The sequence below is a fragment of the Nothoprocta perdicaria genome, unplaced genomic scaffold, assembly GCF_003342845.1.
Source record: "Nothoprocta perdicaria isolate Ctin4 unplaced genomic scaffold, notPer1 scaffold_312, whole genome shotgun sequence".
Lineage (NCBI taxonomy): Eukaryota > Metazoa > Chordata > Aves > Tinamiformes > Tinamidae > Nothoprocta > Nothoprocta perdicaria.
In genome coordinates, this window is record NW_020455547.1 from 589,175 (window position 1) to 601,397 (window position 12,223).

Genomic DNA, 12,223 nt, shown 5'->3' on the forward strand with positions numbered 1-12,223 from the left:
CATAATCTAATGGATTTAGGTCTCAAAAGTGTTGGTGATTTTAAAATTAGAGCTGCAGACTTTCAAACTTCTGCAGTGCCGCTAGTGTTTAAATGTAGGTTTCGATATCAAGAAATACTGTTCTAGACTATTTCTTTTTTCTACCGCTGTCATCAAAAGTAGTTAACTGTTGAGGGGCTTAAGTTTAGTCCTAATAAATATATATATTTTTGGTTATATTCCAGAACGTTTGCATTGCACAGCAGCTTATCCGGCTCCTGTATCATCACTTCCTTCAAAAAAGATGCTAGAGGAGTTTATTGCAAAATACAAAAGTGGAGTAGTAAACCCGGTATCTGCTTTGTATCAGTATGCACAAATGCACCATGTACCACTTGAACTGAAAGAAACGAGTGCATCAGGTAAATACTAATTTCCTTAGGCAAAAATACTTAGTTTTTCTATTCCTAACTCTTTGGGAATGATGGTTGAAAAGGCAATGTGGCAGTTCTGCAAAAAGAGCTTTTTTTTCCTGCATTTTTTTTTTCCTGACTGTAGTGGAAGTTTTTAACAATTACCATTCTGTACTTGATGTAAGCAATTCCAATGTTTGGAATCACATCTCCTTGATTTGGTGCAGCCCTTTGATAAATTGAAGAGCTCATGAGCTCATTATGAGGGTGTACTTTGATTTATTTCTTTACTTAAATCTTTCTTGTCAGTTGGCAAAGGATTATTTTTCTGAATTTACCCTTTCTCTGAAACTCGAATTCTTACAAAACCAAATAGAAAACAGTTGTTCGTTACTGATTGTGCCTAGTTCCTTCCCTGACTACTGGTAGTCCCTTCCTTCACAGGTGCTTTGCTTTATACTAGTAAGGTGTTTTTTTCATGCTCTTATTTGTTACTAATGAGCACGAGAGTCAGCTGTCATGTCTCTGAGAAGTGGACCCTATAATTACAGCCACAAGAGCAGAGCTGTGTTGCTGGTTATTTAGGAAATGTAGCTCTCTGTTAGTGTTTGTTGAGGCTCAAATAAAACATAATGAACGGTGCAGAAAAAAGCCGTAATTCTTGAGGGTACATATATTTCCTAAAATTGTTTTTCTGTCATTTGTCCTTGTAGTGACTACAAATGCATGTAGATACAAATAAAAGTACTGTGCTGTARTTTTACTCATCATGTGTTGTGTACCTTTTTCTCTATTAAAGGTGATAACATAGCAACTTATTTTGCTTTCTGTGCTGTGGTGGATGGTGTTTGCTACAAGACTGGGCTGGGACAAACCAAAAAAGAGTCTAAAGCAAATGCTGCTAAACTGGCTCTTGTTGAGCTACTTGACTTGGAGGGTGCAGAGACAGTGAGTTCTGCAAAGTCAGGTAAATATTGTAACAACACTCCCTGAAAGTGTGAAGAGCTTTGCTTAAAAATGTTCTATGCAAGCTGTATTGCTTACTAACACTTCTGTATTGGGGCCTTCTTTGGTCAAAATTATGTAGCGTGTAGTTCTGAAGCTACTTCTGAAGAGGCTGTGATATGGGAGAAATGCTCAAGGGAGTATTTTATTTGTACCTGTTGCATTYGATGTAATTCTCACAAGGTAACAGCAATATGAAGTTAATTGTAAATGCTTTTGAGTTTTTATAATTAMAAATCTTCAGCACTGAATTGCTGCTTCCAAAATAATCAGTTACAGTAACATTTGCCTTCTGTTAAGGGTCTCTGCTCAAGAAAATTATTTTTAGTATTTTTTGCAAGTTTTTTTTTTTAAGTTTTGATACTCTGTTATATTATTAGGTCCTCCCTGTATTCCTGTTGAACCCAAAACACCAGCAAACCCTGTTAACGTTTCCAAGATACGTTTTGGTAAGAAATACTCTTATTGAGATTTATAATTCAGTAAGTGGTTAATACTGCCAGATTTCCCCCAGAATGCTTACCTATTTATTGTTGAATTTAGAAGGAAGATCRCTTATATATCAAAAGCTTTTGCAGACGCTCAAAGGAGTCTTTAACAGCCTGACTGCCAAATACCCGGAGTACCAGAGCTGTGGCAGTTCCCTGGCTGCCTTCATCATTGAAAAAGGCAAGTCTGTTCCAATATTGGTATTGGGGAGCAGAGGGGAGAGCCTTGGCTGCTTGTGCCCCCATAGAGCCTTGGTTTTTTGGTTTTGTTTTTTTTCAGCCGGACAGCATGAAGTTGTAGCTCTAGGAACAGGAGAATGTAATTACAGTCAGTGCTTTCATCTTCGTGGGAGAGTGCTGCACGACAGCCACGCCGTGGTTATTGCGAGGCGCGCTCTGCTCCGGTGAGCGTCCCTGCGGGCAGGGAGCTGTTGGCAGCTCCCGCCCTTTTTGAAAAGTCAGTCTCGAGGAAGTTGCATTCTGCAATGGAGAATTTGTATTACTGCATTAACTCCTAACTTMTGGTTTCATATTGCATTTCTTTTTTATTTTCCAAAATCATAACAAAATGTGAATTAAATGTGAATGTTCATATCTTAATTGTACATTTGTGGAAAAAAATGTTGTCTTTAACATTTCTTTTTCCTTGACACTTTATTTTAGATATTTTTATAGACATCTTTTGCTGTTCTATAGTGAAAAAACAAGGGCAGAGAAATCCATATTTTGTGCAGTGCCAGATTCAAAGCTGCTTGCCCTGAAGCAAAATATAAATATTTTTCTCTACATGAATCAGTTGCCAAAAGGATCTGCTCAGTTAAAATCACAGCTGTAAGTACATGGGATTTTTCAGAGATGCTGTAGTGGAAGATTATTCTGTATCACAGTGAGAAACACTCAATGCATATGAAAGTACTCATCCTTACATGTTTCTGAAATAGCAAGGGGACTCTGAATAGATTTTCTTATTTTGGGAGCAACTTAACTTACAGGATGTTGGTGATRGGTATGTGTGATATTGCTCAATATGGTACAAAAAATTGATGTGAGTTAAATCTTCAGGATGATGTTTTATTAGTTAAAGATACCCACTTGCATTTTAAATCCCCTTCTGAAATATTGTTCAAGTACTAATTCATCGTTCGCCTCTGAGGAAAAAGATATGGTGGCTTCATCTAGTCCGTATTGTAGCACCAAACAGCAAGATCGTGGAAGTCTTGAACTGTAGCTTCTGTTCTGCTTCCTAGAAAAAGGAGGTAGTGAAAGAAACTCAACAGAGAAAACCTACTCCTATGCTTGCCCTTATGCTTCCAAATTCTGTTAGAGCGCTGAATATTTTTAAATAGTTTTGACATTTTAAAGCAATAAACTACAAACAATACTGCAGCGCTATAATGGAGRTAAAATGATGCAGTCCCTGCAAGTCCCACAGTTGTAACTTCTTTGTATGTGCAAAATAGCAGGCTGCTTTACTTGCTTCCATACTGTTCTTCTGATGTTCGGAAGGAAGAATTGTGATAGTCTGTGGACTGTAAAGTTGTGGACAGTTTAGTGCAAGTCACCTGGTGGTTTTGGAAGGCTGTATGACTTCAGTCTTGAAGCCTATAGAAGGAAATAATTAATTAAACTGGATTAAGCTTGTGTGCTTCACAAATCCCGCCTGGCCTGTTTTCTCATGGCTTTTTGTCTAGCCTAGTCAGTGTATGTGTATTTGTTAGGACAACTTTTGGAAGTGTTTTCTTCTACCACAGCAAATTTGTCTACTTATACAGTGATTAAAGATACTTTTTTTGTGACGTAGCTACTTGCCCAGGTAATCCCTTGAGTAGCAGAATGTGGTCTCTGACTAGCAGGCTTTAGTACACTGCCTAAGCAAAGCTTAAGCAGCTGCAGTGTAGCAATTCTTGCTGCTAGCATATTAAGTTACGCTGACGTTGGGGATAGCACGAAACCGCAAGCTCTCACTTCTAGTTGCACTGCAGGKAAGAGGGGAAGCAGTTTTCTGCTTGAGTATAATCACTGTCTGCGTTGTTGGGCCTCACTGATGCGTTGCATCTGCTTGTTTTAAATAATGGAGAATTAGAATTAGGTTTTGATGGCAATGAACAGTCTTACAGCTGATTCTTTGCAAGATAACAGCCAGCTGCTGTCATAGATGGTGATAATGTGCTTGCAGTGTGTGTAGAGTTTATTTTCTTTTTTTAGTGTTATAAGAATGTGATAGCTATGATTAGATAGAGTTACTATTTCTTATTTAATTTGGCATTTAAATCRTTTAAATAGCTGAATGAATTGATGATAAAACTCACCAAGTATTAAATATAAAGCCCAGATCTCCAGTGAGTGTTTGCTGGGAGGAAACAGCRTTAGGTATGAATTTATAGCAGTCTGTAATGGTACTTTCTCACTAGAACTTGTCTTTATTTGCTGCTGCTGTTCTTTTAAAGACACCTCAATCCACAATCTGTATCTGCTTATGAAGCCAATGAAGAATTGAGCCTTCATGTTGCTGTGGAAGGCAAGATTTACCTGACTGTTTGTTGTCCCCCTAAAATCGTTAGTGTGAACAGCATGTCAGCCAGTGACAAATTAACAAAATGGGAAGTGGTTGGCATTCAGGGAGCCTTGCTCAGTCACTTCATTCAACCAGTTTATATCAACACTATACTCATGGGTAAGTTTAACRCACATTTTCATGACTTGGAGGAATTCTTTATTTTCCATATCATTTATATTTTGTAAAAGCATGGATTAAGCAAAAGTATTTCTTTTAACAATTACAGATTCTTTAAAACATACTAAATATTGATTGGTTTTTTGTTTTGCTTAAACTCATTTTTGGAATGCCCAAATGTACAACTTTTTTTTTTAACTTGTCAAATTGATCTGCTATTATTAAGTGTTAGTAGCAGGAAATTCAGCACTAATTCGTAACAAAATAGTTAAGAAATTGCTTAGCAGACYATTTGTGTGTTTTCAGTCACATAGTGGAACTTGGAGTGACACCSTTAGACACTAAACTGTAGGACTGAGTGATGGTGAAACTCCTCCCCAGTACAGAAGCTGTAGTGCTTGTCCGTTTCTAACACAGAGCAATATTTCTGCCGTGCTCCAAAAGGACTTGCAGCCATGAGTGCTTTGCCTGCCCTTCCTTCTGAGGAAGTTTGGGCACTTTCTGTGAAAGGAAATTGAAAATTTTCTTGTCTCCTCACTTGATTGATGCTTAAAGCATGCATAAGAAYGCATAGTACATAATAATATGCATAATAATGCATAGTAATTCATTACTGTCCTATCTGATAGATATTTATGACCATTACTTGAGATGCTACAGGCCACTATGTTTATTTAGTAGAYGATCAGGAATACTGTTAGTTTTTTTGAAAAAAAATAGTTTCTAGTATAATACTCTCAGATCTTSCCCAAAATAAGGTGAAATATACTACAGTATGGAGTAATGTGAGCAAATTAGTGGGTGTATTTTATTATTTGTTGCTTTTTAAARTCTAGAATGTCAAAATTCATCTTACTTCGCTTATTGTAACAGTGTATTTGCATAGAATACAATGAATTAATGAACAATAAGTGTCCTAAAAGAGAGACATTTAGTTAAAATAATAATGTCTCTGGAGAATTGGGAAAGTATTTTTGTTATGTGAACTGAATATTGGATTTTTTTTTTTTTTTTTGTGGAGAAATGCTTATAATTCAGGCTAATTGCAACATTTGGGTTCTGGACATTTTTGAAAAATATGATGATGTACTTATATATGAYTGGTTTTGCTCTCAATAAACAGGAGATGGAAATTGCAAGGATACAAGAGGACTAGAAATAGCTATAAAGCAACGAATTGACGATGCACTTTCAGCCAAGCTTCCCATGCTTTATCTGGTCAATAGATCCCATACTTACTTGGTGAATGCTGCTCACTCCGTTCAAATGGACGCTGAGCAGAGGTCTCTCAGTTTGAATTGGTCTTCATCAGACCCATCATTGGAGGTTGTGGATGGGTTAAGTGGAAAAACCATCGGAAGGTTAGGATTCTTCTTCCTTATATTAAAAACAGTGGCTGTTGTTATTATCCGTGTGGATCCATCTGCGTATTTGACTTTTAAATTGTATGTAGAGGCCACAGCATTATCCAGGTGAGAGGTATTCTTACCTCCACTATCTGAATTTAATCTATATTTAGATGTCATTTTAGCAATCCAACTCATCAGTGACATAGCAAAATATGGAATTAGATAGTTCTTTGAATTCTTTGATTTTAAATAGTGCTTTGAATTCTGTCTTTATGCTAGTGCATTCTTGATGGTTTTAGAAGTGCTTACAGTAATTATTGTATTAATTCAGATAAATTCCAATTCAGAAATGAGTTTCACTTGGGTTATTTAAACTCACAGCTGCTGACCTGTCTAATCATCTATTCATTCACAGTTAAATAGTAGTATCACCAAATTCAGAAAACATGGGAGTGCAAGATTCCTGGGATGATCACAGCAATAAAACTGTGATGCTTAATATGTTCTTCATGAGTTTTACTGTGTTTTTTTTGTTTTCCACTCCTACTCTACCTGTAGTTCACCCTTCAAAAGTGGTGCTTACATGGCAAGTCGCCTTTGCAAGGCTGCCATGTTCAGTCGTTTCAGATTGCTGGCCGAGGAAGCCAAACAGAGTGACTTGCTTCGGATTGATACGTACCATGAAGCTAAGGTAAGTTAATAAGGGGGAAAATTTAGGAACTAGTCATTTAGGAAGTAGGAATACTTCATTGGAAGTATTATTTTTTTCACCTTGGGACAAGGGGCAAAGGTTTTTTTTTTGTTTGTTTGTTTGTTTTATATAATATAGACTTTCATGAAATGTATATATCTTGTTTTTCTTGAGARAGCTTGCTGTAATGCATTTATTAAAATAATTTAACTACTCCTTTATAACTGAAACGCCTATTAATTCAGTGTTTATTCACCATATGCTTAGCTTTTGTTAAATAGTATTGAATGTTAACATATTTTCTGGGTAGAAATATTACTGCAGCTGAAAAAGATGCTGAAAAAATGCAGATTTTATCAGCAATTCAGCAATCTAAAATGATACTTCTTAAAAATTGTAAAAACACTGTAACACTCTTGTTAGCTGTCAGCAATTGAATGAATTTTAAAATTTAGTCATTGATGTCTGTCAGGGTTGTGCTTATGTCTACTAGATGCTAATGTTAAAGAACATGAACCTTGTTAGATGTTCAAGATTTTTTTTTTTCTTAGATTAAATCCGAATCGTACCAAGAAGCTAAAAACTTGCTGAAAAGCTACTTAGAGGGGCATAGYTACGGATCCTGGATTTTGAAGTCTCCATGTATTGAACAATTCAGTGTCTGACCRTGAGGTTTGCCTGACTTTGAGAAAAACTAATGGTGATTAACTGAAATATTTACCTGTTGGACTCATATATGTTTGCAGCATGAAAATCCTTCTAGAACTTCTTTTTGTCAATTGAAATGCACTTGTTAGACAATGTGTAACAGTTMAGTCTTTTCACAGAGTACCTTACAGTAGCTTAGCAAGGCTTGTTTTCCCTTCTCGATGGTCTGGTGGAGTTCTTGGCATTTTCTTTCATGTTAATGTGAAGATCCTTATGCTTTGATTTCCTCCCCTTTTTCTCCCCCTCCGCTCTCTATTTTTTCACAACAATTTAGTATTAGGAAGAAACTCAGCAAAAACAGGGTTTCCTCCAAAGAAAGAAGTATATTTTAAGGTGAGAATCACTTTCAAGAACTAAAGATAACAATTTCTGTTTATCAGCATCTGACCTTTGTTAGAATAGTTTGGGACTTTGTTTAGCATACAGCCAAGGATTTAATAGTACATTTTATATTGCTTCTGTTGGAAGAGCTGGAAACTAATCTGTTAATGCAGATGTGAAATTTGGAATTACCATGTTTTTGCTCAGGCGTCTTGTTACAAGCAGTATTTGTCATAACTGTTTGATTATTGGTATTTTCAATATGTCAAAACTGCAGATAATATTTTGGCCTACTAGAGGCATCACCCTAGCTTAAGTTACCATAACGCAGATATTAGTGCTTACTGACTAGTTCAGCTCTTCCTCTCWCAAACTTAGTTCATCAGACTGATTAGCTCTCACAAAACTGTCTGTATATGTAATGCATCTGTAAGGTGTGACCCATCGAGATAGGTGGTATTTCCTTGTATGTTATGGTAATGCTTGGTAATGTTCAAAAGGATGTTAAGTAACATACTGGGTTCTCTGTTATGGTAAGGTATTAGCACATGTAGACCAGATAGTAAACTTGGATTATGCAGCTTCATTTAATATTTCATTTAAGTGTTGGAAGTTGTTAGAATAGAGAGTGGTATTCATTTTTCAGCTTTTTGCTGAAAACCTGTTCTCAGTATTTCCTTTTTTTTTTTTTTTTTTTCCCCCTTAATCTCTTCTTGCCATTAGTATATGGGCTCTTTACTGCAAATGGGTTTTCAGTGCATTGCAAGTTTCATATGTCTGGTAACTACAGTGATCTCAATAAAATTCACTTTGTTCCAACTACTGCTCTTAACATTCCTTTTTTTGGTATTCACTTCTGTTACTGCGTTTTAACTAAGTTGTTAAATCTTTTTGTTGTATCRGGTCCTTACTTTCTAATATTTTGTTTCTAAGGATGTGTGACAGTGGACATCATATTGTGGGCTTGAATACAGCGTTGCCTTTTTTTAATGGTGTTACTACTTCACTTGAATACCCTTGATGATGTGCTAGCATTTTGTCTACATTTGGACTATTTTATTTTTTTATTGACTTTACTGTCTTAGATTTTTCTCTAGACCACATGAAAGTATTTTCCTCAGTTAAACTAGAAACCTTAAATGAAAACAAGTAAGTGAATCAGTCTCTCCCACGCACAGTTGTGCTCCTGTGTTAAGGGTATCCTGAAGCTAATAAGTATATGATCATGGCTATTACTAGTTCCAGATTTGACAGACCAAAATATATGCAGAGTTTACTTTCTGTATGTGTATTTTTTCTTRAGAGTGCTTTAGAAACTTAAATTGTTTTTTCTTGCTTGTCAACAAAAGACCAAAGAATTGCTAGGTAGGTTTTGGCAGTAGTGTTGTTCAGAAGTACACTTCTAGTTTTGTCATATGAACAGGTTTATTCTTTTAATAGGAAAGTGTTGTATTCAGTTTTGACAGTAATGCATTCTGTATTTTCTAAACACATGAGAGGGAAATACTTTGTGGATTTTTTTAATAAACATTTTATGGATAAATATAAGCTGATTTGTTTTGATATTTTTTGTACTTACGCTGTTTATGTTGAACTGAAGGGTATTTGTTCTTATGAGATAATAGCGTGCTAGTTTGGAAACAACAGAAGTGTGGTAGAATACTGATTTTTTTTTTTTTTTTTTTTTTTGGTTGATTACTTTTTTTCTGAAGGATTCTGCTGCAATGTAGTTGTCTTCTCCTTTTCCATCACTCCTTTTTGTGGTTCTGTTCTGTGGTTCTGTTGTATGTATTTTTATGTGAGTGTGGATATTGCACAGGAAAAGCTGACCTTATTTCATCAGGTTAGACTTTAAAGCAATAATCTTGTCTTGCCTGCAACTAAACCAAATGTGAGACAACACTATTACTGCCTTGTATGCKCTTATACTTTGCATTTCTTTACAAACAACACTTTAAAAAGTTCTTAATATAAATTGTGATATTTTCTTTTAAGATAAAGAGTATGAACCTTAATTCTTGTGTTCATTTTGATCTTGGTTTACGCTGTGAAACCCTTTTTAGTCAAGGAACTTGTGGTTTAAATTTACTAAGACTTGCAGAGTTAAGTATGAAATATTTTTCATTTCACTTACATCAAACACTTGTAGGATTTTCAAACATAGTGATGAAATATTGAACGTAGTAATGACATATGYTTTTTTTCTGTTATCCTTATATAAAACAGGATGTCTATCTGTGACTTAATGTGAACCTATGCAAAATAGCAGTCAAACTAGCAAAATGTTTTCTTGCATTTTCTTTTGCATTATGTTTTCTACGTGATGGTGAGTATGTTTATATGGTTTATTTTTGTTTGCATGTTCTCTGCTAACGTGACATATACGCCGCCTTTTATAAACTATTGACATGCAAAATGCTTTCCAGACAGCTTATATGTGGTTTAGGAAGTGTGCAGTCATGTATGGCTGAAACTGAAATGTCAGGTAAAAGCATTAGTTAGAATCTAAAAGGCATCATGACTAAGAGCATGTGCAAYGTGAACAGCTCCCTCCTACTGCTGCTCGCGCTGTCTGTTAGTCATGGTCAAGCCCTTGATGCTGAAGGGGCTACACAGGATCAGGCCAGCTAGAAAATCTTGTTTTGAAAATCTGCTCCAGAGCCGTGGCTTCTGCAGGCAAGTTGTATAATGATACCTGCAGCTAGCAGCAGAATATCCAAAGCCACTACTTTAAATGAATATAAACCTTCAGCTATTTTGGAATATACTAGCCCAGCTCCAAAGTAGCTTGTGCTGACCAGAAAGGAGTGGGGTGAGTGGGAAYAGTTTTGGAACACACAGCTTTACTTCAAGAATTTGTGACTTGTGGCTTGAACCTTTGCTTATAAATGCAGGAGTGAGTATCTTTATTTATTTATTTTTAAGTGCTTTCCTGTTACCGTCTGCCCCAGACTTAGTGATCAGAAATGTAGAGAGGATCTTCATTCCATTTGGGGTTCCAGCTGTGAGGATCAGTCCCAAGGTGGATTCTACCAAATCTTTGGATTTGAGGTTTCTTGTTCTTAAGCAAAAGATAGTTGAAGACTTGCTATTCACTTGCTGTGTTCTATGAAACCTGCTGTTTCTGTGCCATGCCTTCTTCCTTTTGGCTAAGGGCCGGGGCAGTGGCCGGTGGTACTCAAAGTTTGAGTGGTACTCAAAGCCACATGTTATATGTGATGCTGCTAGTTTAGGGTGAACTCCCCCCTGCAGCTGACAGACTTTGCATGCATCTGAATCAGAAGGCTATAATGTTTGTTAAGCAGCATGCATTGAAAACACTAATAAATTAATTGCATTATGGATAATCTAGAAACACTTCACATTGGTGAATTGCAGTTACATCAGTATTACCTACAGCTGTAAATCTAATTAGTCTTAAAACATATAAACTGTGTATACCTACTTTTGAAGTATAACTTTTTCCTCCTTCCCCACAACTTGACATTGGACTAAGTCAGGACCTCTACTTATTGCAGCCTCCTGCACAAACTCCTCTGGACACGGACATCCCTGGAGGTCTCTGGCATCCCGTGGCTCGGCTCTGCAGGCTGGTGTTGCCGCTCTGGTAACACCAAGTGTGTTTGTGCCTCTCCTTCATCCTTTACCTGGCTGCATACCTCRGGCCTCACATCTTCTGTTCCTAGATCCCTCGCTGTCCCTCCTGATGGCTGCCCAAACACCACCACATAAGCAACCCAGGTTTGGAGGTTCTCATACTGTTAACTAGGCAGTCTCAGCCTTGTTAAGTATTACTGCTGTGGTCACTTAGGGATAGCTGGCCTTGTAACTTTCTGCACCCCAAAACTACCCCCCAGTTAACCCATACTGGTTGGCTATCGACTACATTTCATGTTCTTTGAAATAAATGATTCCAGTCTTAATACCACCTAGTTTCATTGAAGCACAAGCAATTTCTTCTTGTCCTTGCGAATAATCTCAACTTATCAGAGTAACAGACAAACATATTCTTTGTGCTTTGATCCTTTTTCATCTTTGACCTTGAATTGTTTCAGTTGCTCCCTGGTGCCCCACAGAGGCCTTAGGTAGTGGGGAGTCCTGGTTCTTGACTGACTCCTTGGACTCAAGGCATAGAGAGTCTCGTGTGTGTGTAGGCTCAGTGCTTATTATCTGTCTGTAAATCTTGTTGCACTGCTTAAGACTCRTTCTTTTTAAATCCTCCTTTTAAGAATTTATCAAGCAGAAGGGAAACTCCCAAAAGAGAGGCATTTATTCTACAGTGATGGACAGAGGAGAGAGAACTTGTTACAGATAAATTAATTGCCAGTTTCCCCTCGTTTTCTGTGTCTCACTCTAATCATGCCTTATGGTTATTACAGACTGCTGTTTGGAAGGCACCTGACAGAAGAAGGTGGAGCTGCTGTGTTTGTGGCTGGGGTGATTGGCAGTGCTCTGCTCTTCAGAGCCCTCGTGGGTGGGGACACGACACTCTCCTGCGCTGCGGGAAGGGAAGTAGAGCAAGCAGAGACCAGTGCTGTAAGTATTCTCCCAGTTTTGGCAGAAACTATCACTAGGGCTCATTTTCTATAATTAGC

The 12,223-nt window shown here is 37.0% G+C and overlaps 1 protein-coding gene across 1 annotated transcript; it reads left to right on the forward strand.

Moving 5' to 3' along the window:
- Positions 1-227: 227 nt before the first annotated feature.
- Positions 228-8,247, forward strand: ADAD1 (adenosine deaminase domain containing 1). The gene is made up of 10 exons (XM_026042728.1): positions 228-401; positions 1,192-1,359; positions 1,778-1,846; positions 1,941-2,066; positions 2,166-2,289; positions 2,582-2,716; positions 4,333-4,559; positions 5,683-5,920; positions 6,467-6,599; positions 7,151-8,247. The coding sequence occupies exons 1-10, from the start codon at positions 284-286 to the stop codon at positions 7,262-7,264; spliced, it is 1,452 nt and encodes a 483-aa protein (XP_025898513.1). The 5' UTR covers positions 228-283; the 3' UTR covers positions 7,265-8,247.
- Positions 8,248-12,223: the final 3,976 nt, after the last annotated feature.